Source organism: Medicago sativa, chromosome 1, assembly GCF_051527215.1.
Source record: "Medicago sativa cultivar Bolivia chromosome 1, Bolivia_mono, whole genome shotgun sequence".
NCBI lineage: Eukaryota > Viridiplantae > Streptophyta > Magnoliopsida > Fabales > Fabaceae > Medicago > Medicago sativa.
Window position 1 is genome coordinate 21,129,963 of NC_140749.1, and position 27,692 is coordinate 21,157,654.

Below are 27,692 nucleotides of genomic sequence, written 5' to 3' on the forward strand. Positions count from 1 at the left end.
AGGCAGAGGTAATTGTGTAGCAGCTGCAGATGGGTTACCAGACACCATCCCCACATCAGATTCTTTCTTCTTATGATGACCATTACCATACTTCTTTGGTGCACTGTTTGAAGATTCACCTTTCTCTAGGACAATAATACCATCTCGGACGGCCTCCTCTAGACGCGTTCCCATTGTAACCATATCAGAGAAGTTATTTGGGGCAGAGACTATCATTCTCTCCTTATATTCCTTCTTCAGAGTCTTCAGGAATGTCTGTGTTAACTCTTCCTCATCAAGTCGAGGAGAAACACGGGCAGCTGCCCCTCTCCACCTCTGAGCATATTCACGGAAGGTTTCATCTGATTTCTGAGACAGGGCTTTAAGAGAGTCCCTATTTGGTCTCAGACGGGTATTGAATTCATATTGACTCTCAAAAGCAGCAGCCAGATCCTCAAAAGTATGGATGTTGTCTTTGCTCAAACTAGTGTACCAATCTGCTGCATCATCTGTCAAGCTGCTCTGGAAGCAGTGGATCATCAGTGCATCATTATCGGCGTAGTTAGCCATCTTTCGGACATACCGGATAACATGGTTGTGTGGACAAGAAGTTCCATTGTATTTGTCAAATTCTGGCTCTTTGAATTTCTTAGGAACCTCAATTCGGGACACCAAGCATAGATCACGAGCTTTAGCAGGAGCACCATTGTTTCCTCGGCTAGCCTTGACCTCACGGAGTTCTCCAGCCAACTCCATCAACTGTCTTCTCATAGCTTCCATTGCGGGATCTTGTCCACGCGGAGTGTCAACATCAATCACCTGTTGTACAGTGTGTACAATAGGGTCGGTAACAACAGTAGTCACTTGAGGCATAGCAGTGGACACAGGAATCTGTCCTTGACCAGCAAAACCAGAGACACCAGCAGCAGTATTAGGAGAGTAGAAAGGTGGGAGTCCATAAGGACGGCCGTTGGGCATAACAAACTGAGCATCAGTAGCCACAGTAGACAGTGGGATAGAGGGAATCACCTCAGCAGTGACTGGAACAGAAGTGGCTGGTTGTTCCTGTGCAGCCATCATAGTGGACATAACGTCATGAGCCTTAGCCAAGTCTTCTTTTAGAGCAGCCAATTCGGCACGGAGCTGAGCATTTTCTTCCTCAAAGTTAGCCATAATTCTTCTCTTGTGAAATCTTGTCTGATGAATTCTATCTGGTTGGTAGACTTTGCGAGTACGAGCCACTTTTCAGACTGCGGCAGAAGAACCAGGAGACAATGAGCACGGGAAGCCATTTGTGACCGATGAATGATGCATATGATGCATGATATGCAAATGCAAAAAGACTCTTTTTTTTTTGTCAGAAGACTTGTCAAAGTGGTTGTGAACATCACGGAGAAACACGGTTTTATTTGAAAATCTTGAGCAAAACTAAAAGTTTAGTTGAGATGGTATCACTTGGTGTTCACATCCGTGACGTTCAAAAGATGACTTGTCTAAGTCCTCCGATAAATGCATGAAAAAAAAAATTTATGCATGTATGCATGTATGCATGAATGCATGATTATGTTCAAGTTCGGAGAAAACATGGTGGGTTGAAGTTCAAAGTCGAGGAGTCATGGGTGGACACGGTGTCCGGTGAATCTAGGGCTTTAGGATAATAGTAACCGGGTTCTAGAAAGGTTCCCAAGTTGCAACCTCTCCGACGTATATCACGGTGTCACGAGACAACACTCGCTCCATGATTATCCGCGGAAGGTCTAACTTGAGTGTAGCATCGCGTGACGACTAAAACTCGAGACAACACTCGGTTTAGCCTCCGCACTACGTCCTAGAAAATGGCCATGGATGGGTTTGGTTATCTACGGTTCATAGCGTCATAGAACAATTAGAAGTAAAGTGCCTAAACGCGACAACACGCGCCGACAACATCACCCCCAAAATGCCTCAGCTATGTGGGATTGATCGCATAATCCAAAACACGAGGCAACCCCCGGAATGAATTGTCGATTATATCCCTCCTAAATCCTAAGTTCACTCAGCCCGGGTGCAGGACTTTTGATATTCTCACCCCACACGTTTGCAAGAAATTAAACATTTATTCACATAGGAAAGCAAGTAAAAGAAGCAAGTAAAAAGAGCGCAAGCGTGGAAATAAGGACTAGGCGTAACTCTCGAATGTCCAAAGTGAAGTCGCCAGCTGTTTTATCTTGGTTTTCGGGTGTCAAACATTGATTACGTTTGAACCTTTTTAACCGGTGATATCTTATTTTTTCTTGGGAAGGGAAAAAGTAAGCAAAACCCTTGAGAATCGAGGTCCGGGAGTTGTTTTCGCTACGGGAAGGTGTTAGGCACCCATAACGACTATAGTATCCTATAGGAACCGTCTTTAATTTCTACGCGCGCGCTCTATTTTTAAATGCTATTTGAAAATGTTATTTACACCTAAGAGTTTACTAAGTGAAGAATTGGAGGGAGAAGGATGTGTTTGAATTTTTGTTTTAATTGAATTGAAGGAATTTTGTTCCTTGCCTACGTACCCGTTTAAGGGATCAAATCCACCGTAGTTCTCTTCCAAAAATGTTTTTGTTTTTGTTGGTTGATTTTAAGTTTGAAAATTGGAATTTTGAAGAATTAGAAAGAGGCCTCAAGGGCATGAGATTAGGAAATTGTGAGGTTGAATTAGTCATTTGCAAAATATGGTCTAAACATGATTATTTTCATTGAAATTTGATTAAGAAAATGAAAAAGGAAAATTCAATGGGATTTTGATCCCAAGGTTTATTATGAAAATGATTTTGAGTGATGTTTGTCCCAGTTTTTTTTTGGAAATTGATTTTTCTAAGTTTAAAGCCTAAACATACATCTAAACATACAATCCTAAACATACATCTAAACATGCATATTCTAGCTATATACCTAAAGTGGTGTGTGTGCATGTGTCGGTGCTTGTGTTGGTGTACATTATTAGAGTCCATTGTCCTTTACATCATACCCTAGATACATTCTATGGCCTCTTTGCCAAGAAATTAAAAGTGCATAAAGGAAAATATTACAAAACTCCTAAGTGTTTACATTCTAACTTTGGTACAAATTAAATTGCAAGAAAAAATAGAGATGAATATGGGATGAAATGGAGATGCTTATGGAGAATATGAGACATGAAATGAAATGGTTAGTAACACATGACAATATCAAAGGAAATAAAGCAAGAGAAATACTAGAACATAAAGGATAGAAAATAAACCAAAATAAAGGCAAAATGAGTGCGAACATGACTAAAATTTGTTCATAGAATGCAAGAACCACATGACCTATAATTCTCACATTCCAATACATTTTAAAGGTTTAGAATCAAATCTTGGAATGGGAATTAAGGCAACATGATTTAATTGGCATTTTAAAACAAATTTTAAACATATTTGCATTATTTAGCTACACAACTAACTTGTAAGCTAAGTAACTAATCAAGATTCATACTCATGCATTAATATCAAACACAAACAGTGGCTAAACTCTATGGAATCAAGTGGTATAGGTCACCAATATTCACCAAGCAATTAGGATTAAAATCAAACAAATTTTCATTCATTTTTAGCGCAAAATATCACAAAATAGTAGGAAAATTAACACCTTAATTTTTAACCAATTTTAATATGTAAAAATTATCACAAAATGCTACAAATCTATCAAGAAACCTACATGAATTTTTTAGGAATTTTTTAAAGGTTTTTTGGACTAAAAAGTGCAAGAAAATTACTAGTTTTAACAAGAATAGGGAAAAAAAGCTTCAAATGTTTTTCTCAGGCTTTGGCACAAAAAAATGTCAAAAAAATGTTAAGAAAAATATTAAGAACACATAGAAAAAATTTTAGGATTTTTCATGAAAAGATTAAATGGACAGGGGTGCAAATAGCGAAAATCAACAAGAACAGCAGATACAAGGGGGGTGCGCGTATCAAACTGGGAAGAGAAGCAAAACGTTGTTGGGCCTAAGAACAGAGAACAGGCTGCAAGAGGCTGGGCATGGGTCAAGGCTGGGTCGGTTTGACCCATGGGTTGGATTTGGGTTTCTTTCTTCTTCCTTGTTTGCCCAGAACACGTATCTCTTTCTCCTTCTCCACCGTTCAACACTCCTTCTCTTCCAACCTCAAACAAAACCAGCTTCTCCTCATAACAACAACACCCAAACAGACTCACGTAAACGCAATCATCCCCCAAATCGTCTTTCTTCTCCCTAAACGTTCATTCTCCTAACCTTCATTAATCGTCCCTCATCTAGCGCAACACAGAGCAGGAATGGACGCAGGCACGCAATGAAAAGGACAAACACCAACGATTCCACTAAAAGCTTTAAATCCGACGCAAAAATGGAGAAACAACACGAGATCACACACGAACTAGGAACGAATTGGAACTACGACGTGATTACAGGGGAAGTTCAAAACGTAGAACAAATGAAAAAGGAAAACGGTGATACCTGAGGTACGATCGGAGAATCGAAGGATTTAACACGGAGAACCTCGACAAGATTTCGATCCAGCAAGCATCTTCAATGGTCTGAACGCTTCTTCTTCTTCTTAATCTTGGTGAATTCGAACCCCTTTCCTCGAGCTTTGATGCGGTTTTGTTCTTGATTCCGTTTTGAGTCCGAATTGGTTGTGTCTTGACTTGTACAGTCTGAGTTCGTCGCCGTTGTTGCGATTGCTGCGTTTCAATTTACGGCTTGAAATGAATCATTGTTTGAGGACGATGATTGCGGCGGTATTGAGACGGATTTGGGATGAATTTTGTATCGAATTGAAGGTTTGTGTTGTTATGAATTCAGCGATGGAAGAAGATGAAAATTGCAACTGCAATGAGTTTGTGTAGGTTTCGTTTCGGTGATGGAAGAATGCGAATTGTTTTGAAAGTGATGAAGGTTTGGGCTATGGAGGATTTGTGGCGGTGATGGAGGTTGAAGATGAAGTTTGATGGTGGTTATGGTGGTTAGAGTGGTGGTTAGAGGTGGTTAGAGGTGATGATGGAGGTTGTTAGGGTGGTTGGAGTGGTGGTTTGAGTTAGTTAGAGGTGAAGGAAGGTTGTTAGAAGAGAGGGAAAAATTGAGAGAATAATTATGAAGTTTATGATTTTTTGTGGAGTTTTTGTGAAAAATGATTGAATCCATATTCTTGACCATGACTTTGACTTATATAGGTGATGAAAGGGATGCTTGGACCAATGAGGAGATGCCACATGGACTAAGTAGTAACAAACTCTTAAGGACCAATAGCATTTGGACACATGACACTTGGACTCTAACAAACTAAAAAAAGGATTAAAATGTAAATAACAAAAGTACAAGGACCGAAATGAAAATTAAACTAAAATTGAATTGAAAAAGTAAAATGAAAATTAACGTAAAACGAGACGATTAAAAACAACAAAGCAGATTAAAACGAATCAGAAATATTATGTGAAATGACCAAAACGCCCCTAGGGACTAAAACGACTAAAAATGACTCAGATGCAATTTTAAAATGGATTTTTAACAGGGAATTAAAGCAAGAGCTTATACAAACAACTTAAAAGACTCAAAGACAAATTTAAGAGTTTAAACAGAGTTTTGACACATGAAAAGACTAAAATGCCCCCTAGGGGCAAAACTGACTCAAAATGACTTCAAATGCAATTTTTGAAATAGATTTTGACATAGAATGAAACAGAGACTTATTCTAACCAAATGAGAAGACTCAAACAAATTTTTAAAGATTGAAAGAAATTTTGACATAGGAAATGACTAAAATGCCCTTTTTCACGAATTTTGCAAATAACATTGAAAAAAAATGCAGGGAAAGATGCAATTGATCAGAGACATATCAGATGACTTGAAATGCAAGAAAAGAAGAATTGATTGGTATTTTTAGGTCCAAAATTAGGGTATAACAGCTGCCCCTATTTAAGTTTCTTTGTCCGGAGAGTCAAGAGACGAAGTCTTAGAGTTGACGGGACGAAGATACTTAAATATTAACATTTGCACTGCTTTTGGACATAAAAATACGCTTTCAGATTTTCAAAAAACATGAACGCCATGCAACATTTCATTTATGAATGCAAGACAATCGAACCGGAATCTACGGGCTGTGTCACACCACCAAGGGATTTATAGACATCAAGGTAGAAAGAACGGGCAACAATTAGACAGGTACAAGCTGTTCTTTGGATCGAACCTGCCGCTTGACAGAGAGATACAAACAAGAGATGGGTGCAAGCTGTTCTTTGGATCGAACCTGCCACTTGACCAAGGAAATACAAACAAGAAACGAATACAAGCTGTTCTTTGGATCGAACTTGCCACTTGATTGAAAACATAGCCATATAGGCGGATACAAGCTGTTCTTTGGATCGAACTTGACACTTGATTGAAAATACAAACAGATAGGCAGACACAAACTGTTCTTTGGATCGAACTGGTTGTTTGGCTGGAGACATAGACAAAAGGGTAGATACAAACTGTTCTTTGGATCGAACTTGCTGCTGGATCATCACCTCATCATGTCGGTAGGTGCAAACTGTTCTTTTAGATCGAACTTGCCGTTTGACCGATAACAAAGCATAAGCTAGGTACAAACTGTTCTTTTTAGATCGAACTTGCCGTTTGTCCGGAAGTATAAGTATATAAGCAGGTACAAGTGGTTCTTTTTGGATCGAACCTGGCACTTGACCAGTAACAAGGTTCATTGGAAGTCTGGTTTAACAAGATACCAATTGAGGGTAAATTGTCATTGACTTGATTTGGAAGTAGACATGACCATTTTTGTTGGCCCAAGAGTAAATTGAGAGTAAATTGACATTGATTTGAATTGAATTGAAAGTTGAAATTGACATTGACATTGACATTGACATTGACATTGGATATTGGCATTGACATTGACATTAACATTGACATTGAATATTGACGTTGACATTGACATTGACATTGACATTGGATATTGGCATTGACATTGACATTAACATTGACATTGAATATTGACGTTGACATTGACATTGACATCGACATTGACATTGACATTGAAAGTTGACATTGACATTGACATTGACATTGGAAGTTGACATCGACATTGAAATTGACATTGACATTGACATTTGGCATTGACATTGACATTGACATTAACATCGACATTGAAATTGACATTGAGATTGCTTCGAATTTGACAGTTGAAATTAAATTGAACTTGACAGTTGAAATTGAGATTGACAGTTGCAATTGAAATTGAAATTGAGTTTGACATTTGGAATTGAAATTGAAATTGAAATTGAGTTTGACAGTTGAAATTTGTATTGGAATTGCAACTGAAATTGGATTTGAAATTGGAAATGCAGCATGCGTGTATGGTATAACAAGATTATTGAATGTATGAGCACATAAAATGCATGATTATGCATGTATGAATGCTTGAAATGCATGATTGGTTTGTAACTTGACAGAGAAGTTTCACAAAGGCAGACAAAACATTGGAAGATTGGGCACGTAGTGGCTCGTGCTGCAACACATTCACAGGGGAAAAACCTCTTTGGAGAGACCGTCGTTGGGAGACGTATCGAAACCATGGCTGAGGGCAATATAAACTTGTAGAGGAGGGGAACCTGGGAAAGTTCTTGGATACAGGCCGCCGTTGCTAGGCGTGTCAGTGCTGGGTAAACATTGGATGTTCGCATCTGTGGTCAATTCTTTTATTCTTTTCATTTTTTCATTTTCAAAACCCCATTTTTGCCTGAACCGCCCTTTCGGGTTTTCGATTCACCGGGGAGTAAAGATTCTTTTTATTGCCCCATTTTTGCCTGAATTGCCTTCATAGGTTGTCAATCAGAGGGGTGCTCATTTTTGCCTAAGCCGCCCTTTCGGGTTTTCAACTTAGCGAGCTTTTCATTTGTATTTTTTTCATTTTTTCACTTTCATTTTCATTCTGTTTTTTCATTCTTGCCATTGACCACAGACCATCCTGGGGAGTAACCTGCTTGTAACATGTATCGAAACAGACATTGACATTCATTTATTCATGCATGTTTCATTGAAATGTACCCTGTTGCTCAGGTTTGCTTTCAAAATAGACAGAAAAAGATTTTTCAATTTTCAAAGATGTTTGTTTCAGATATTGACATTATCAAAATAGAAAGAAAATGTTTTGTATATAACATTGAAAGTAGAAAGAAGAATAGAGTTTCAAACAATAGCACAGGCTCAAATTGATGTAGAAGAGTGAAAGTCAGCCAAAGGCATGGCTTCACGGATTTACAAAGCTTGGAAAATGGTAATTTTATTGGTTGGTGATACATTGAACATGATGACCGCTACATTTCATAGAAATTTTGAATTCACAAGTACAGAAGCCTCTGATGAAGACGATCATTGACAGTTGTAGATGCCCCAAGGGGTGATGGTGATTTGCCAGGTATAGTTACTTGTCTTTTATTGTCAACCTCATTTTTGCATGAACCGCCCTTTCGGGTTTTCGGCTCATCGAGGCGCTCATTCTTGCCTGAGTTGCGTACAATCTCAGCGAGCTCTTTCATATTCATTTTTTTTGTCCCTAACTTTTGCCTGGATCGCCCTTTCGGGTTTTCGATCCACCGGGAAGCGCATTTTTGCCTAGGCCGCCCTTTTGGGTTTTCGACCTACCACGCTGTTCTTTTCTTTTTTAGACAAAGTATTTCTTGACTATATCGGCATTAACAGGATTTGGAAGCTCAACACCATCCATGTGTGTAAGAATCAAAGCACCACCAGAGAAAGCCTTCTTGACAACATAAGGACCTTCATAGTTAGGTGTCCACTTGCCCCTTGGGTCGGGTTGTTGACTTATCCTTCTTTTCAATACAAGTTCGCCTTCCTTGAATTCTCGAGGTCGGACTTTCTTGTCAAAAGCATTCTTCATTCGCACTTGATACAACTGTCCATGAGTCATGGCATCCATACGTTTCTCTTCAATCAGATTCAATTGATCATACCGACTTTGACACCATTCAGCCTCAGTTAATTTTGCTTCCATGATCACTCGAAGAGATGGAATCTCCACTTCCAGAGGGAGAACCGCTTCCATGCCATGTACAAGGGAGAAAGGAGTTGCCCCGGTTGAACTGCGCACCGTAGTATGGTAACCATGCAAGGCAAATGGTAGCATCTCGTGCCAGTCTTTGTAAGTAGTGACCATCTTCTGAACAATCTTCTTGATGTTCTTGTTAGCGGCCTTAACTGCACCATTCATCTGAGGTCTATAAGGAGAAGAGTTGTGATGTTCAATCTTGAATTCTTCACATAAAGCTTGCATCATACTATTGTTCAGATTGGAACCATTGTCAGTGATGATCTTGTTGAGAACACCATATCGACAGATGATGTTATTCTCATAGTAGTTAATAACGGATAGCGGCGCGTAGCGGCCGACCCCAAAAATGCTATAGCGGGATAGCGCCTAGCGCTATGACCGCTATTTCATATAACTTTTTGGACAAATTATATAAATAATACTATAAACTTCTCTCAAAAAAAACATAAATAATACTATAGATTATAAACAAACATATATCACTTGTAACTTCTGAGTTGTCCCAACTGAGTTGTAACCAAGTCTGCCACTTCATTACATTCACAAAGTGTCTCAATGCATTTATGCAAACCTCTCAGCAATTTGGGATCTGTCTCAATTTCTGGTTTGCTATAAAAGTATTTAGGATTGATTGAACACCAGAAGCTGGGATCCTTCCAGTGATTAAATTGCCAAACAATGTCGAGATTATCACCGGTCCACTTATGTCTTTGAGCACATGAGTCAACAGACACAGAGTTTGATTGAACACCAGAAGCGGAAGCTGCCATGACTGTGTTGTCCACAAAAACAACAAAAATAAGGAAACAGAGAGCAGAATAGAGGATGAACAAAACAGAGGATGCTTTTTAGGGTACAGATCTGATGCTTTTGAGAGAAGATTTAATGAAGAGAGGAAGTTTTTTGAGAGAGCAGATGCGTACAGATCTGAAAGGCGCCGTAAAGAATGAAAGAAGGAAGAGAGAAACTGAAGTTATTAATTAGGGTTTGACGAAAATGACAAAAATACCCTTGTTTTTTATTTAAAACCAAGGAGAATCTTGTATTTTCACGTAAAATGAAATAGCGGTGCAAGAGTGCAAAACCGCTATGCAGTGTTGCGGCCGCAATTGCGCCGCTATCTCATAACGCTACGCCATGGCTTATTGCATAGCGGTCCTGGACCGCACCGCACCGCGCGGCCGCTATTGGCCGCTATAGCGCCGCTATTAACTACTATGGTTATTCTTGATAAACTTGACAACCATTTGCTTGGTCACATTTGCATAGGAAGCAGCTTCAACCCATTTGGTGAAGTAGTCAATTGCCACTAGAATGAAACGATGTCCATTGGAAGCCTTTGGTTCAATTCTTCCGATCATGTCAATGCCCCACATAGAGAAAGGCCATGGGGAAGATATAACATTGAGAGCGTGTGGAGGCACATGAATCTTGTCAGCATAGATTTGACACTTGTGGCATCTCTTTGCATGTTTGTGGCAGTCACGTTCCATGGTTATCCAGTAATAGCCGGCTCTTAACAGTTTCCTTGACATAGTGTGACCCGAAGCATGGGTCCCAAAAGTACCATCATGTACACCATGCATCAATTTCTCAGCTTCTTGTTTGTCAACACATCTTAACAAGACCATGTCATAATTCCTTTTGTATAGGATTTATCCGTCCAGCAGGAATTTACTAGCCCATCGTCTCAAAGTCTTTTTATCCCTGTTGGAAGCACCAGGTGGATATTCACGATTCTGCAAGAATTGTTTGATATTGCAACTGCAATGAGTTTGTGTAGGTTTCGTTTCGGTGATGGAAGAATGCGAATTGTTTTGAAAGTGATGAAGGTTTGGGCTATGGAGGATTTGTGGCGGTGATGGAGGTTGAAGATGAAGTTTGATGGTGGTTATGGTGGTTAGAGTGGTGGTTAGAGGTGGTTAGAGGTGATGATGGAGGTTGTTAGGGTGGTTGGAGTGGTGGTTTGAGTTAGTTAGAGGTGAAGGAAGGTTGTTAGAAGAGAGGGAAAAATTGAGAGAATAATTATGAAGTTTATGATTTTTTGTGGAGTTTTTGTGAAAAATGATTGAATCCATATTCTTGACCATGACTTTGACTTATATAGGTGATGAAAGGGATGCTTGGACCAATGAGGAGATGCCACATGGACTAAGTAGTAACAAACTCTTAAGGACCAATAGCATTTGGACACATGACACTTGGACTCTAACAAACTAAAAAAAGGATTAAAATGTAAATAACAAAAGTACAAGGACCGAAATGAAAATTAAACTAAAATTGAATTGAAAAAGTAAAATGAAAATTAACGTAAAACGAGACGATTAAAAACAACAAAGCAGATTAAAACGAATCAGAAATATTATGTGAAATGACCAAAACGCCCCTAGGGACTAAAACGACTAAAAATGACTCAGATGCAATTTTAAAATGGATTTTTAACAGGGAATTAAAGCAAGAGCTTATACAAACAACTTAAAAGACTCAAAGACAAATTTAAGAGTTTAAACAGAGTTTTGACACATGAAAAGACTAAAATGCCCCCTAGGGGCAAAACTGACTCAAAATGACTTCAAATGCAATTTTTGAAATAGATTTTGACATAGAATGAAACAGAGACTTATTCTAACCAAATGAGAAGACTCAAACAAATTTTTAAAGATTGAAAGAAATTTTGACATAGGAAATGACTAAAATGCCCTTTTTCACAAATTTTGCAAATAACATTGAAAAAAAATGCAGAGAAAGATGCAATTGATCAGAGACATATCAGATGACTTGAAATGCAATAAAAGAAGAATTGATTGGTATTTTTAGGTCCAAAATTAGGGTATAACACGTTGCACGTGATTATTTTGTTGATCTCTTCTAAGCTCAAAACAACAATATTCGACCAATTATAGATGTATCCATGAATCTATCTCTTTGGAAGACAAAGTTATATTGACAACGCATTTCGTTATTGATAAATTCGATGCCATTTTTTATGAAGCTGGATAAATGTCCAAGACTGAATGGCTTCAATCTTTATTTTTTTTCCTTCCAGAAATTATGGTCGACTTGTGGACAAAAACTTTTTACTCAATGTTGTGGGTTGCTTTAAAACTTAACATTAGCAACATTTATGATAGGATTGGTTGGAATCATCTTAGAGGGGTTATGCCAAAGATAGGGATTTCTCATCAATGGATTAACTGAATTATGATGTGTGTTGAAAAAGTGGATTACTTTGTTCTTGTTAATAGTAATGCAACATCTCATATTAGTCTAGGCAGAGGCTTGAGATAAGGAGACCATGAAGGTGAGAAAAACACAAGAAGGGGGGGTTGAATTGTGTTAGCTTTTTTTCTTCGTTTTCTCCTAAGCTGAAAACACTAATCAGAAGCAAAGTGAGAACTGCTTCTGAAGTGGGATTCAGGACTAGTATGCAGCGGATAAAAACACACAGAGAGAGAGAGAGAGAGAGAGAGAGAAGAGAGACACAAAGCAATTATACTGGTTCCACAAACCGGAAGTAGTCCAGTCCCCCTTGCACTTCCAAGGAGAGTTCACTAAAATGTAATATCTGATTACAATTGCTCACTGCTAAACTTAGCAAGAGACTTCAAAATGCTCAAGCACACAAGCAAGAGACTTCGTATGCTCCTGAACACAATCAAGAGACTTCTATTGCTCAAGCACAACTGCAAGAGACTTCTAATCAAACAGAATTACAAGGAAAAATGTTTGAGGTTGAACACTTGATATACAATCAGAGATACTCACAATACAAATCAGATATAGACTCTTAAGACTCTAGAATTTCTAAGATATGAACTTAAAGACAGAAATTCTAAGTGAACTTTGAATGCAGAACAATTTCAACAGAGTTTTGCCACTTGTAAATTGTTGTTGAGTCTCTAGTTCAGCATTACCAATCTTTGAGTCTTCACTCCTTTATATAGAGGTGTGAAAGAGACGTTGTGAAATTGCCAGCACATCAAAAAGAGTCGTTTAAAGCTATGATCAATCACCAATGATCTTTTGCCTGATATGGTTGTTGTCCTATGAAGGATCCATTTCAAATCCTTTCCCATTGTGAAGGAACATTTCTGCAGGCAGAGCTGTTTTTCTTGTCTTGTAGCAGAGACACAACAGAGTAGTGGAGAAGGTGGTTGTACACTTCGTACAATTGTACTTTTGTCAACGCTTTTTGAAGATAAGCATCCAATGCCTTCAAATCCATTCAAAATGACCGTTGCTTTGCATTCCCAGTCTTCTGCATTGTTTTCGAGTCCATTAAACAGCTTTTGAAGCTTTTATTCTTCCATCTTGATGAATTCCAGCTTCTGGTGATTTCCAGCTTCTGATGAGGTTGCTTCTGATGAGCTTCAGCTTCTGATGACGTCATCACTTATGGAACACTTGTCTTCAGGAGCACTTTTGTCTTCAGGAGCGCTTTCTCTTCAGATGCTTTAAGCTTCCTTTTTGTTGATTTCTTAGCTCTCTAATGTTCATTCAGAACCTATTTAAGATATAAATTTTTGTATATGGTCCTGTACAGTTGAACTATTATTAGCTAGTCCAATTGACAATTTTTAATACCTTGTTATCATCAAAACTCTCAAGGTTTATTGTTAAGCATATTTTGTTCCAACAATCTCCCTCTTTTTGATGATGACAAACAATAGTATTTAAAATGTGCAATTGTTGTTAATCTAATTAACAAGTTGACTTTTAAGGGTATGAGGTTTGCAAGCCCCCCCTGAGTCTAATAGTTCTTAAGGTGAGTTTTGTAAGCTCCCCCTGAGTTCTATTCAAGTTAATTAAATTCATCGTTAAAAATGAGATAACTCTCAGAATATTCTCACATTAAATAGACTAAGAGATGAGAAGTTGGTCCTATTAATTTAAAATGATGAGAGATTAAATTAATGGGGCTTAGAAGCCTATAAATACTATACATATTACTCCCCCTTTTGTCATCAACAAAAAGTTTTTAAAGAAAAACTAAAGACAAAAGGAAAGAAGTAGGAAAAAGATAGTGAGAAAATATTAGAGAAGTAAACATATAGATATCAGAGCATAATTAAAAAATATATCAGAGCGCATAGATATAGTAGAGCAATTGTAAGTCAGAAGCACAAAGATGTTCAGAAGCAGATATATAATCAGAAGAACAAAAGATATTCAGAAGCATAAAAATTAAGATCAAGAACATAACAAGACATTTAAACTAAACAGGCTGAATATGTGCAACTAAGGTTGGGCTTGTTTGTTCATCATATCCATCATCTTCTGTAGCATCAAGTTGGTCTGCTCTTGTTGCTTTTGCATATCCTCTTGCTTCTTTTGCATAGCTTCTTGCTGATGCTTCATCTCAAGCTTGAAGGACTCATTGCTCTTAATCAGATTTTCTTCTCTGATTTTAGCTTCTCTCAAGTCTTCTTTAGCTTTTTCTAGCTTTGCATCAGTAGAAGACTTATATTCAAGCATGAGTAGCTTCTGTTCCATGAGTTCTTTCTTCAGCATTTTGTTTTCTGATTCCAAAGAAGCATTCTTGTTCAACAAGTCCAGACTTCCAGATGCTGACTTGAAGTTAACCTTGGCTAAGAAGCTCAAATCTAGATCCTTAGGATTCACACCAGTAGGAATAAAGTCATAAATCTCTCTTCCCTTGATGCTTGAAGGATTCTGAACCCAGGTTCTGACAATTCTTACTCTCTGAAGATTATTGTCTATGCCTCTTATCCAGTCTTGGAGCTTTTGCTGAGCTAAGTCTTGTTCATCTATGCAAGTTCTTTGAAGTTCTGACAAGACAAAGTCAACTCTCTCCTTTAATCTCTTCCATTGATTTTCATAGCTTTCTTTGCGGACAAGATTATTTCTTTCTTGGATCAGCTTGACCAGCTCCTGTCCTATATTCTCACACACATGTTGTAATAGAGTAGAATCAAGGAATATGGTTGGTGGTAGGGGTATCTTTGTAGGTTTGGTTGAGGCTATAGGTACAATGGCTAGGGATGATGATGATTAGCCATTTGTGAAGTTTGGTGTTTGAGTGGAGCTAGTTGAGGGTTGATAAGGGGTAGTTTCTATAACCATGGCAGAAGATTGAGGATCATTATGATCATCCTCAGAATCAATATCCATGGATGTGGCTATAGAAACAGAGTTGTCAATGCAGGTTGGTATGAAAACAGTTTCAGGTGAAGGTGTGGTGGATGATTGGATATGCTCATGAGCAAGTTGTTAAGGAACAATGTGTTCAGGAACAACAGGCTCAGGAATTGAAACATGCTCAGATGTAGAGACATGTTCAGAGCTAGAAACATGAACAAGTCTAATTGTTGAGGTCATTTGTGAGTTAGGTGGTTGTTGTTGGGGGCTTTCTGAAGCAACTTCCTTAGAAGCAACTTCAGAGGCTCTTTGTAAGCTTGGCCTAACCTCTGGTAGTTCACCTGAATAGTGACTAACCAGATTGTCTATGACTGTGGTGTCTTGAGTTGGGTTGGTTGAGGGTGGTTGAGATGATGAGGATTCAATATTCTCATCAGAAGGAACCATGTTAAGTGGTTGAATCATTGGTGGCCTTAAAGGATTACAACTAACAGGAAATCTATTGTAGAGATCTGCTTTCCTTTGAGCTAAGCCAATGACTCTTTCATCTATATCAGTTCTAACTGGTTCTTGAGAAATATTAGTTTTAGGCTTAATGTGTTTAATTTTGTAGATTTGGTCTAGGGGTCTATCATCTGAATCTGTTGATGATGATGATGATGATGAGGATTGGGTTGATTCTGATCCTATCTCTATAACACTGTGAGAGTGTGGAGAATTAGGAATACCTGTTTCATTAGCATCTGGAGCAACATCTGAGTTAGCAGCAATGTCCTCCTGAGCTCCTCCATCAGCAGTCACTATCATCAACATGTTTTCAGCTTCTGAAGAAGCCAAATTCTGCAAGTCTTCAGATTCTTGAATCACTTGCTGAGCTACAACTCCAGCATCTTCTCTTGCAAGGCTTGAAGCAGGGACTTCAATACCTCTAGCCAGTTCACCTATTTTGGCTAGTGTTGCAGCATCCACAACCTTCTTCTTCCTTGGTTGTTGACCATATACTTTTATCAAACACTTCAATTAGTTTATCAACTATAATCTATCAACCATATTGCCTATAAGATGTGAGTTAAATTGTCCGTTATTCACTATTTTTACCAAAGAGTGTCTTAGTCAACCCTTCTTATTGCTAGCATTTTCTTTTTGAAAGAATTATTGCTAGCATTTTCAACAACACTCATATCACATTGAATTCAACTATTAAAGTATCTGATGAAACTTATTGATCTAAAGATAAAAAATATAAACGTTTTAATGGTACAACATCTTATATTAATATTTTGACTTAAAATGCAAATATAAACGTTTTAATCTTTATCTTGGTAAAAATATATTTTGGTTTTACTCATTGCAACACAATGAAACCAAGTCGAACACATATAGTTCCAATCTAACAATGAAAGAAGGCATACCAAATTATCCAACTAGAAGACAATAAAGAAAACGCATGACAAGTATATGTATATTAGCTACAAATAAATATGGAGCAGAAACTTTTTACTTGACACAAAATCATGTCAAAGTTTTCACCGTAAAAAATAATTTAAGTTGACATATGTATGCGACAAAAGTGACTTTGCTTTATTGTTCTCAAGTAAACTTCCTTCCCAGCACCTCACCTCACCTCTACACAGAACCTTGACAAATCCATATCCCAATTTTTTCCCTTACAATGAAATGAAACCATAAATCAATAAATATCTTCTCGCAATTAAACCACACTTCTACCATTTCTATCAGTATCACCTCATAATTGATTGCATTTTAGTAAAGGTTGGCTGATTCATCATGCTTCATGTTTATTCATGCTGCCTAGTGCCTACCTTCTTTTGCTGATCCATCAACCTCATATCACACATTTGTTTATTACTAAAATATTTTAAAATCTCTATTAGTACAACTTCTCAAACCAAGATATGTACAATCATCTTTTTTTTGTTTGTTCAAAGTTCACAAAATTAACTCCCAAGCACCTCACCTCACTCCACATATTTTTATTACTTATTTTGTTGTGATTTAATAAAGCAAGAATACTTTTATTGGTACAACTATAACTGACCAATTACCTAATTAAGGAACCGTATACAAATAATTTTCCTAATCAAGAAGTTGGTAATTAAAGAATAGAATACTCTCACTTCTTTTGAAAGTTTGGGTGATTTGCTAATTTGTAAGTAAAGTGAACAAATGTTGTATGATTAATATGATTAAGTAGCAAAGTAGCGCACCAATCATAGAACTTGCTACACTATATCAACAAGAAACCAAACAATGCTTTAATTAATGCTTTGAAAGGTTGCTAAACTTGATAGATCTATATACAAAATCATTCCTAGGAAAGCTATCAAATTCATGATGCTTTAATTAACGCTGCAACGATGAATCATAGTATGAAGTAATGGTACGATCTAAACCTTTAATGCTTTTATTGGTACAACTCTGACCAAAATTGTCATGCCACCAAAGATTAGATAGATGCAAGAGACCTTAATCGTGTCATCTCATTGCTAAATTTTGGGGTAATATAAGGTCATATCAATTAACAATTTGTTGAGCTAATATGGACCTCTTTTATTAAGGTCCACTGATGGTCCTTGCTGATTGACTGGCAATAGCAGGTAGTTTTTTATCCTTTCCAGTTTACACTGTACAAAGTACCAAACTGAGACAAAAAGTAAGTTACCGCCGACCAATTAATTCCACAATTATCATGGCTGAGTTTTTGGAATATAAAACGAATGAATAACCCAATTTGCAACAAATCCAGCTCACTATTTTTTTCCTTCTAAATCTTCAATTTCATCCTTTAAAAGGGTGACGAAACCCAGCAATAACACTTCCAAAAGTACAGCGACATCCTTGAAGCTGTCATCATTTTCAACAAGCTTCCCAACAAATCTAAAGGCTACGACATCCTTGTGTGATCAATCATTACATTAAGCAATAGGAAATTCATTCCAAATTCTTAATTTGATTAAATATTAATAAATTAGGTGAAGGTAACATTCTAGGAAGCAGAGGCAGCGAAGAAGGCTTGCGACGAATCAAGGATGAACATTAATGGACTCTAAGCCAACCTTCTCTGGGTGTTGGCAGATAAAGGTCTTCTCCCACTGCTCCTATGTACATGAGGAATAGAGTGAAGAAAATAGAAAGGGAATTGAAAAAGTGTTTTGTATGGTGTAAAATGGAAAGGAATAAAAACTACCTACTATTGCCGGTTAATTAGTATGGACCATGGGTGGACCATAATAAAAGAGGTCCATATTAGGGGCTCCCTATATATATATATATATATATACTCCCTCCGATCCTAAATATAAGCAAATTTAACTTTTTAGGTTCATTCAATTAATGATGTATGTGGTTTATATTATGGACCACATACATCATTAATTGAATGAATCTAAAAAGTCAAATTTGCTTATATTTAGGACCGGAGGGAGTATATATATATATATAAAGTTGCTAACTAGTGCCCCAATGTCTTTGAATAAAAAATCCACTAATAGAAACTTTGTCTTGAAAATACGAGTTTTTAAGTTTGTCTTAGCAATAATCAATGTCCTAAGGACATTGACTTTTGGTTTTATAAAAACATACTCCCTCCGTCCCTTAATGTAACCTCTCTTTGCTTTTTTCACATTTCTTAAGAAAAGTTGACAATGTAATTATTATGTCTGTTTTGTGTGTTAATATTACCATATTGTCCTTTGTTTGTATATGTATTAAATTTGACTTTTTAAATTTCAAAACAAGTTAGTAGTATTAATTAGGGGTATGTTTAAGAAAAAAATAATAAATGCATCTAGTAATTTGAAAAGAGGTTTAGATTTAGGGACAAAAATAAAGTCAAATGGGTGGTTAGATATAGGGACGGAGGGAGTATTGATGTTGTGATCCATTCGATGATCGTTATTCCCGATAAACGTAATCAGTAATAATGAGCTTTTGGGCTTGTGTTGAACAAAGTGTAGAACGAACCATTATGATGAAAATTGCTCTTTTCACTTTTAAAATTGCTCTTTTTTGTCAATTGTTTATTACTCAATCACTTTTTATAGTGGTTGAGCACTTTTTAGATCGGTTGAATCGATCTTAAAAGTGTCAAACGACAGTTAACTTTCTCTTGACCAACAATAAATGGAAAAAGAGCAATTTGAGAAGTGAAAAGAGCAATTTTCCATTAGGATCCATGATGGATGGTACGCAAGGTTACATTGTTATAAATAGAGAAACTAGATCCCATTTATCATCACTCTGATAATTACACTTGTTTCCAATTTGTCCCATCAATAACTGATAGAGTTTTAGCAAGTGTACTAAAAATTATTGAAGTAATAAAACAATTCGTAATTGTGAAATAATGTTTAGTTAGGTGATTGAACCATTTTAAATAATTTGTAATTTTGTTTTGACGATTTATTTCAAATTTATAGGGTTTAATTAAGTTTTCTAATTCAGACCCTATCTACAAAATTATTGATATGATTTAGGAGACAATGATATATACTTTTAGTTCAAAGATTTATTTAAATTCTTGAAATAATTAGGGACCTTCTTTTTATTGTATAAAATTTATATATTAACATTTTGTGTTTCTCCAAATTTAGGTCATAATGTGATGAAACATAACAAATTTGAGACTTTGGTGAATTCCAAATACCAAGTAAATTTTACTTCTACTATTTACACACACATAAATAATATGTGTGTTTGTGTTTGCAGGATGCGCCAAAAGAGTTTATGAATTATTACCATAGTATTAGCAGCAATATGTTCATATTTATGGAAGAATGCAAAGTGAAGTTTTTTCAAGGAACTAACTAAAGGCTTAGTTGAATATTTCTTTGTTTTGCTCTTGAAGATCTATATTTCCTTCGAATGTCAAAATTTGCTCTATATTTCTTCTAGGTTGTTTTCAATTTATGGGTTCCTTTTCCACTAGACTCCTTTAACACAAGACACAGATATTTTAGCACATGTAAATTTATCATTTTTGCCTTCTTTTTTTTTGTTCTCTCTTTGAACTTTTATTTTTCTTTCAGTTTTTAGGTCGATTCTGGAATTATTTGCACTAGAATATTCATTGCACTTAAATGTTTTTATTTTTTTTTTATAAATCATTGCACTTAAATGTTGAATTGACATGTAATATACAACGACATGTATTGTGAAACGGTGGGGGTAATCATTGCACTTAAATGTTGAATTGACATGTTATATACGCAAGCTTTGTATTTCTTCCTATGATGTTTATAGAAGATGCCCCTCTGTTGTAGACTGGGATTATTCCCCAGGTTCTTAGTAGTTTGAGTTGTGCGGGAACCGCGACAACTTTGAAGACATGGTAGAATGGTGACTTGGATTGGTGATTTGTAGTAGTGAGATTTGAAGCCACCTGTGGGTTTTAAAGACCCCCAGTAATCCTTGGTTTAGAGCTTAAGATTTGATTAATGTTGTTGTTTTTAGAGTTAATACTCTCTCTTATCTCTGGAGCTTTGCATTTTGTTATGTAATTTATCTATATTTTTTTTTAAGAAGTCATACTAGTTTATTGAGATTGACATCAGAAAAAATCGAATCTAATATTTTAAGAGGAACACACTTTAAGACCGCAAGCCAACCCCCCAAATCAAATCAAATCAAATGGGTTGGAAATAGTTTATCTAAATTAGTTGTACTTACAATGACTTTAAAAGTCAAAGTGCATGAGTTGTGAGAGAAAGTCTAAGTTGGTCACAAACACAAATAAAAATTACTTAGGTACACACATATTGATAATAAAAATTTATAGATAAAAGTAAAAACCGATGCGACTAATTTATTATTCTTTTAGTTCTCTCCATTTATGTATGTGTGTCCAAATATTTTTGATTTGGGGTTGTGATCAAGTAAGAATTGCTTGAGTTGTGGACACACCAGTCCTTATTAAATTTTCTGAAACAACTTTTAAAAGAAGAGATTTCACTCCGATTTCAAATAAAGCACGAATGTGTACGTTTTACTTCGATATTTTAGTGCTTTAAAAAATAAAAAATAAAAAAATAACCCTCACCATTAAAAATTGGTGTGTTGGACCCTTTAAGTTCGTCCCCAACTAAATATAATAGAAAGATTAGTTTATCCTAAATTTTAAAATATTATCATAGATTTATTCGACATTTTTTTTTTGGATTAAATTCGGTCGCGAGAAAATTTTTACTCTAAAATTAAAATTACACCCAGTCTTTTGAGCAAATATCTAATGAGCGTCGACAAATTACCTATGTTTCCATACCACTTTGTACCACGCGCCATTTCTAATATTGTTATCATGGATTTGGATAATCTCAATTATGATTTTTTTTTTTTTAAAGTTATGTGGATGATCCCACGATCAAGATATATTGGACTCTTACAACTTATAAAATTATAAAGAGTCCATTACATTTTAATAAGTTCATCTGTATAACCCTTCCAGTGTTCGTAATGCTTCATCTAACGTTGTTGCATGCCTAATATCTGGTTCAAACCTAGAACATGATTAAGTTAGAAGAGAACTGCAACATCTCATCTAAACGCTCTTGTATACTGTTCAAGGTTTGAATTTTTTATTTTCTTATTCTATCACCACCGTCCTTCAATATCCGCTCTCGTTAAATCACCATTGCCTTTATTATTCTCTCGTTCCATCACCACCGTCATTCAATATCTGCTCTCGTTCCATTTTTACACACACAAGTTGCATGTCCAAAAATAGGGACTTCTCAACATACTTAATATACTCCTGTGTCACATCGATTATTTATTTAAACTTGAATGAATCAATACCTGTATAGTATGAATCAATCAATACATGTATTTAATTTTGTGGAAAAGTCACTATTGGTTAGCAGCCAGTCGGTTGGATGCGGTGGAATATTTTTTGGCTTTTAATTAGTACTTCCATGGAAGGTAAAGAGAAAATGTAACAATTGTTTTATAAACATTTCGTTAATGGTTCAAATATATTAATAATGTCTTAGAATATGTTTAGTCAATGTTTTAAAAGTTTATAAAATGTTCTTTTAAACACATAATTTCAATTATTTGATTCCTTAACAAATATACTTGATATGACCAATGTAAAAATGCAAAGTTGTCTCATTTAGTATAGTTCGTTACTTCTTGGTATATTTAATTTGGTAGAGAGGAATGAAATTCTTTTTAGGGGGACGTCAAATGTTGATCAGTACTGACTGAAATTTATGATTTTTCATAATTTTTTTAAAAATATAACTTTTTTTTTTCTATTTTTTATTAAAAATAGTAAATATCCCTCCTTAAACTATTTTTTTAGAGTTTCATATTAGACACTCAAGAGTCAAGAGTAATACGAAATGTTTGCATCTTTAACCCTCTAAAAACATTAACTATTGCACACCGCTTCTAACCGCAGTATTTTTCTTCAGATCTTTTATGTCAAAAGCAGTGACTAATCTTCTTCAGAGAATTTATGGGTCAGACAAGGTGAGTTCTCTCAAATTAATAGTTTCCACATGCATGAACAAGGAATCGAATTTATGACCACATGCTTAACGAGTCCAAGTCCTTACCACTCGAACCAACACATTGTTGATTGATCAACAACTTATTTAAAAGTGCCATGCATCCGAAAAGCAAAAGCTTGTCGGTCCATATATTTATAGTCATCCTCTTCATCATGATATCATGCAAAGAGTGAAAATTTGAATTACATGAACTTTTAGTACAATGACCTTGTTTCAGTATATTGCATTATTTGTAACAATTCTCTTGATCATATTCTACAATATATGCAGACGAAACAAAAATGAACTTATACCAAATTGGCCAATTATTGGCATGTTACCATCAATTTTGCATAATCAATCCAATATTCATGATTTTGTAACCTTACTTTTGAGACATCATGGTGGCACTTTTCATTTTAAAGGACCTTGGTTCACAAACATTGCCAACCTTACCCTCACCAGTGATCCCATGAATGTGCACCACATCACTAGCAAAAATTTCAGCAATTATGGGAGAGGATTTGATTTCCCTGAAATTTTTGAAGTTCTTGGTATTAGTCTTCTAAATTTGGATTCCAATGATTGGAAACAAAAGAGGACAATACTATCTAAAAGAGGTTGATAAGCTAGTTTATCTTCATGGAGCTATTTGTGAAGCCTTAAGGCTTTATCCTCCTATACCATTTGAACACAAGTGTGCAATTAGATCAGATATACTACCTAGTGGAGACCATGTTGGTCCAAATACAAAGTTAATATACTCTTTGTATGCTATGGGGAGGATGGAACAAATATGGGGAGAGGATTGCTTGGAATTTAAGCCAGAGAGATGGATATCAGATAGAGGAGAAATTATACAAGTGCCATCTTACAAGTTCATAGCATTCAATGCAGGTCCTAGAAATTGTATTGGGAAAGATATTAGCTTTGTTCAAATGAAAATGGTTGCTGCTAATGTGTTGTGGAAGTTTCACATACATGTGGTGGAAGGTCACTTTGTTACTCCAAGGGTTGCTATGGTTCTTCGTATGAAACATGGTTTGAAGGTCAAAGTTAGCAAAAGATGCATTTGATATAAGTATTAATATAAGTTATCTTAAGATCATATTAATCACTATGATGTTTGTTGAGTGTTTCCTTTAACCTAGTTGTATTTCCTATTTGTCATAGTTTAATAGGTTATGGTGAGATTATACTATTTTCTAGTTATGTTTGCTTTTATCAAATAGATGCATATCCTCATTGTTTGGATTTTTTTTTGAATAAAATTGATTAATAAGCCCTAAACCCTAAGGATAATACGTAGATTAATAAGCTAAGAAAAGGTATATAATTCCTCTAATTGGGAAAAGCTTGATATGACAAAATAGACTCTAATTGCTAAAAAAATCAAAACATTCTTCAAAACAATTTCAATCCATGTAGTTTGGAATAATAAATAAAACATAAAACAATGAGACTGACACATAACTCTAATTTAACTTCTTGAAATTACAACATCAAATACAAGCTTTTCAACCATCAAATTTAACTTCTTGACACATAACCCTTTTTCAATTCACAGCCCTTCACAAATTCAAGCCAACCCTGCAATATATAGTCCAACACATGAATTATTATATTGATGAAAAAAATAATTTTACAAACCATAAAATTTTCATAAATTGTTAGATCACAATTTTCCCATTATATTAAAAGAATTTCCGATGGACACTAATCAAATATAATTTACCTTCAAAATAAGGAGTTTTCATGTCCTTTTCCAAAGAGAAAATAACAACTTGAAATGGAACTGTTTCTTTGCCTTTGTTTAGCACAAAAACACAAACATCACCAAATTTCAAATTATTCTCTTCACGGAATTCTCTCCAACCACAAGTTAGTGCAGATTGTTTATTTAAAGTGAGCTTCACATTCCATTTATCTTTGTCAACAAAAAGGGTAGCATCATCTCTTCCTTCCATCATGTCCATATGTGTCTTAACAAATTCATTTGGTATGACCTATAAATACACACATATAGTTTGCATAAAAAGAAAAGTACACAAATATACATTAGACATATCAATGAGTGATTTAGTTAGCATGCATTGTTCATATTTTGTACATATGCAACCAATCACAATCCATTATGTAGGTATTTTTAAAGATGTTTTAAGAAAAAATATAGCAAAGTCCAATTATGGTATACTAATTTGGTCAACAAAAAGGGTAGCATCATCTCTTCCTTCCATCATGGCCATATGTTTCTTGACAAATTCATTTGGTATGACCTGTTTTAGATTAATAATTTCAAGATATAGTAGTTAAATGGATGCAATTTGAACCTATCAATAGACACATACATTTTATTCAAAAAAAAAATTAGAAATATACAAATATACATAAGACATATCAATGAGTGATTCAATTAGCATGCATTGTTTATATTTTTTTACTTATGCAACCAATCACAATCTATTATGTAGGTATTTTTATAGTGTTCGTGGAAAAAAATGTAAAAAAGTCTCATTATGGTATAATTTGGTTGAATGATATGTAAAAAGTATTTACATAAACACCATTAATCTCATCAAAGAATAGATAATTGATGAGAATTTATCTACACTGCTTTGATAATGTTCACATTATTAATGAATTATTATTACTAATTAAAGTGATCAAATAACCTTTCAAAAATAAAAGTGATCAAATAAAATAGTTTATTACCAAGAGATCTCTATCAATGTATGTCTTTAGCATCATACATGCAAAAAAGTCGTTATCAGAGACAAAAAATTTCTTCACTTTCTGGCACAAAATTCTACTTCTCTCCTTAATATCATTACAGCTACTTCCTGCTAAAAAAATTGAGAATTCACCAAAAAAAAATTAGTAGCAACACCTATAAAATAAGACAAAAAATAGATAAAAAGAAACATAACATGATGATAGAACAAAACCAACCATTGTTCACATGCTCAAAAACATGAAATCTAGGGACTATCCTCTTATCATGCTTAGATCCTTTTTGTTCATTCGAGTTGATTTTCATCTTCTTACACACTTTCATAGACGGTGCTGGAGATTTTAGCCTTTTACCGCGTGATGATGAAGGATTCTCAATAATTTTCAAAGAACAATCACTCTCTTCAGATTCTTCACTAGTTTCTCTTGAAGGGTATTTTATTTCTAATCCGCATTTACAGAATACAATCACATTAAAGAGAGACTTTTCTTGATATTGAAACACCAAAAATTGTGATTCACCCAAAGACAAATAATTTGCAAGTTCTTTCCAACCATTGCAAAACATAACTTCATTATCACTAGTTTTCTCCCAAAAAACTTTCTTTTCCATCATGTTTGGAAACCTTAGAGTAACTGGGTTTGTTATTTCTTTCCAATACCTTTTCACAAAAGTTATGGGTACACTCTGTAACAAACACACAAACATTAATCAATACTAATACAATGTTTTAGATCACACTATTTATATTATGAAAGTGAGAAAAAAAATTATGAAAGTGAGAACTAGAAAATGTAAATACATGATAGCAATATATAAAAAATATATAACAATCTATATTCATCCACCTACATTCGAACAAACACTATTTCTTATCAAAACTTATTATTTTTCATATCAAAAGATCACATTTTTTTTATCTTAATAATATCAATTATTATAAAGAAAAACAATTTCTTCATTAGGGCTGCATCCAACAAAGGCTACGGATGATTAATGTATAGAGTTCGTAAACTATTTTTCACTGATAACTTCATAATCCAAATTTTGCAATGTATATTTACATATTGTGAAAAATCAAGGAAAGAAAGAATAAATATTGTTACCAGTTTTTCTTCTTGAAGGGTACTTTGACGAATAACCTTAAAAAAGTGGACACCATTACTCTGATGACCATGTTCTTGAGAAGACATGGTTCTAACTTTTTCTAGAGACCAAAACTATGAAGAGTGAGTGTTTCTTCGAAAAAGAAGTGTGTGATACATCAATGCAGAATTACACACCAAATTAATGGTCAGTTATATAGTACTCCCACCGTCAATAAATTTAAATCCCCTTTGCATTTTTCACATTTCTTAAGAAAAGTTGTCAGTGTAATTAATGTGTCTGTTTTGTGTGATAATATTACCAAATTGTCCTTTGTTTGTATGTGTATTAAATTTGATTTTTCAAATTTCAAGACACATTAGTAGTATTAATTAAGGGTATGTTTAGGAAAAAAATAATAAATGCATCTAGTAATTTGAAAAGGGATTTAGATTTAGGGACAAAAATAAAATGAAATGGGTGGTTAGATATAGGGACGGAGGGAGGGAGTAGCTTGTAACGATTCTAATTCTAAGACTAAACAATGCATATTACCATAATATATTTACTATATTTGGTCAAGAGGAAGTTATTTTCCGACACCAATTTTTTTATTTTTTTATATATAAATGCTTAAATCAATCAATATATTATCTGTTTCTTCAGTTCATTTTCTCGGAAACACCACTCACATGAGTCCCTTCAAATATGACGTTTTTAAGGCAATTAAAAATAATAACTTTTCATTGAAAAACATCAATTATTTATTAAAAAGTTATATATTTAATATAAAATATACAAATTTTAAAACAAACTTATCATTTTAAATGTATAAATTTACACATATAGAAAAACTCATTTAAGAATTCGCTTTATGTAAAATGGTTCAAGGGGGAGAATGTCACGAGTGTCGAGAAGTGGAAAATCGTTGGTTGAAACTCATATTTCAACATATCAAACTTTTATATGGTTATCAACTAAGTTGAATTTAAATTCTATACTTATTTTGAATTAATGACTTAATTGAGTTACACATTCGTTACACGACAAAGATCTCAATATTAAGTTTTGAGTAAATTTGTTTTTTTATCCCTATAAATATATAAACTTTTCTTTTTATTCCTTCTAAATTTTTCTTCGACTTTTAATCCTTCAAAAAGTTTTTCATCTTCACTTTTGGTTCTTCCTTTTAAGAAAACACAT

At 34.9% G+C, this 27,692-nt stretch overlaps 2 protein-coding genes and 1 pseudogene across 2 annotated transcripts; 1 reads left to right on the plus strand and 2 right to left on the minus strand.

Moving 5' to 3' along the window:
* Nucleotides 1-15,293: 15,293 nt before the first annotated feature.
* Nucleotides 15,294-21,461, minus strand: LOC146953554 (uncharacterized). Its single transcript, XM_085741724.1, has 2 exons — nucleotides 21,428-21,461; nucleotides 15,294-16,162 (listed from the first exon to the last, which is right to left on the minus strand). The coding sequence occupies exons 1-2, from the start codon at nucleotides 21,459-21,461 to the stop codon at nucleotides 15,294-15,296; spliced, it is 903 nt and encodes a 300-aa protein (XP_085597850.1).
* Nucleotides 21,462-22,895: 1,434 nt separating this feature from the next.
* On the plus strand, nucleotides 22,896-23,878 carry LOC146953555 (cytochrome P450-like; annotated as a pseudogene).
* Nucleotides 23,879-24,052: 174 nt separating this feature from the next.
* On the minus strand, nucleotides 24,053-26,649 carry LOC146953556 (B3 domain-containing transcription factor VRN1-like). The gene is made up of 5 exons (XM_085710579.1): nucleotides 26,510-26,649; nucleotides 25,622-26,090; nucleotides 25,385-25,512; nucleotides 24,408-24,678; nucleotides 24,053-24,262 (listed from the first exon to the last, which is right to left on the minus strand). Exons 1-5 carry the CDS (start codon nucleotides 26,594-26,596, stop codon nucleotides 24,252-24,254), a joined length of 966 nt encoding a protein of 321 aa, XP_085566705.1. The 5' UTR covers nucleotides 26,597-26,649; the 3' UTR covers nucleotides 24,053-24,251.
* Between the last annotated feature and the right edge of the window lie 1,043 nt (nucleotides 26,650-27,692).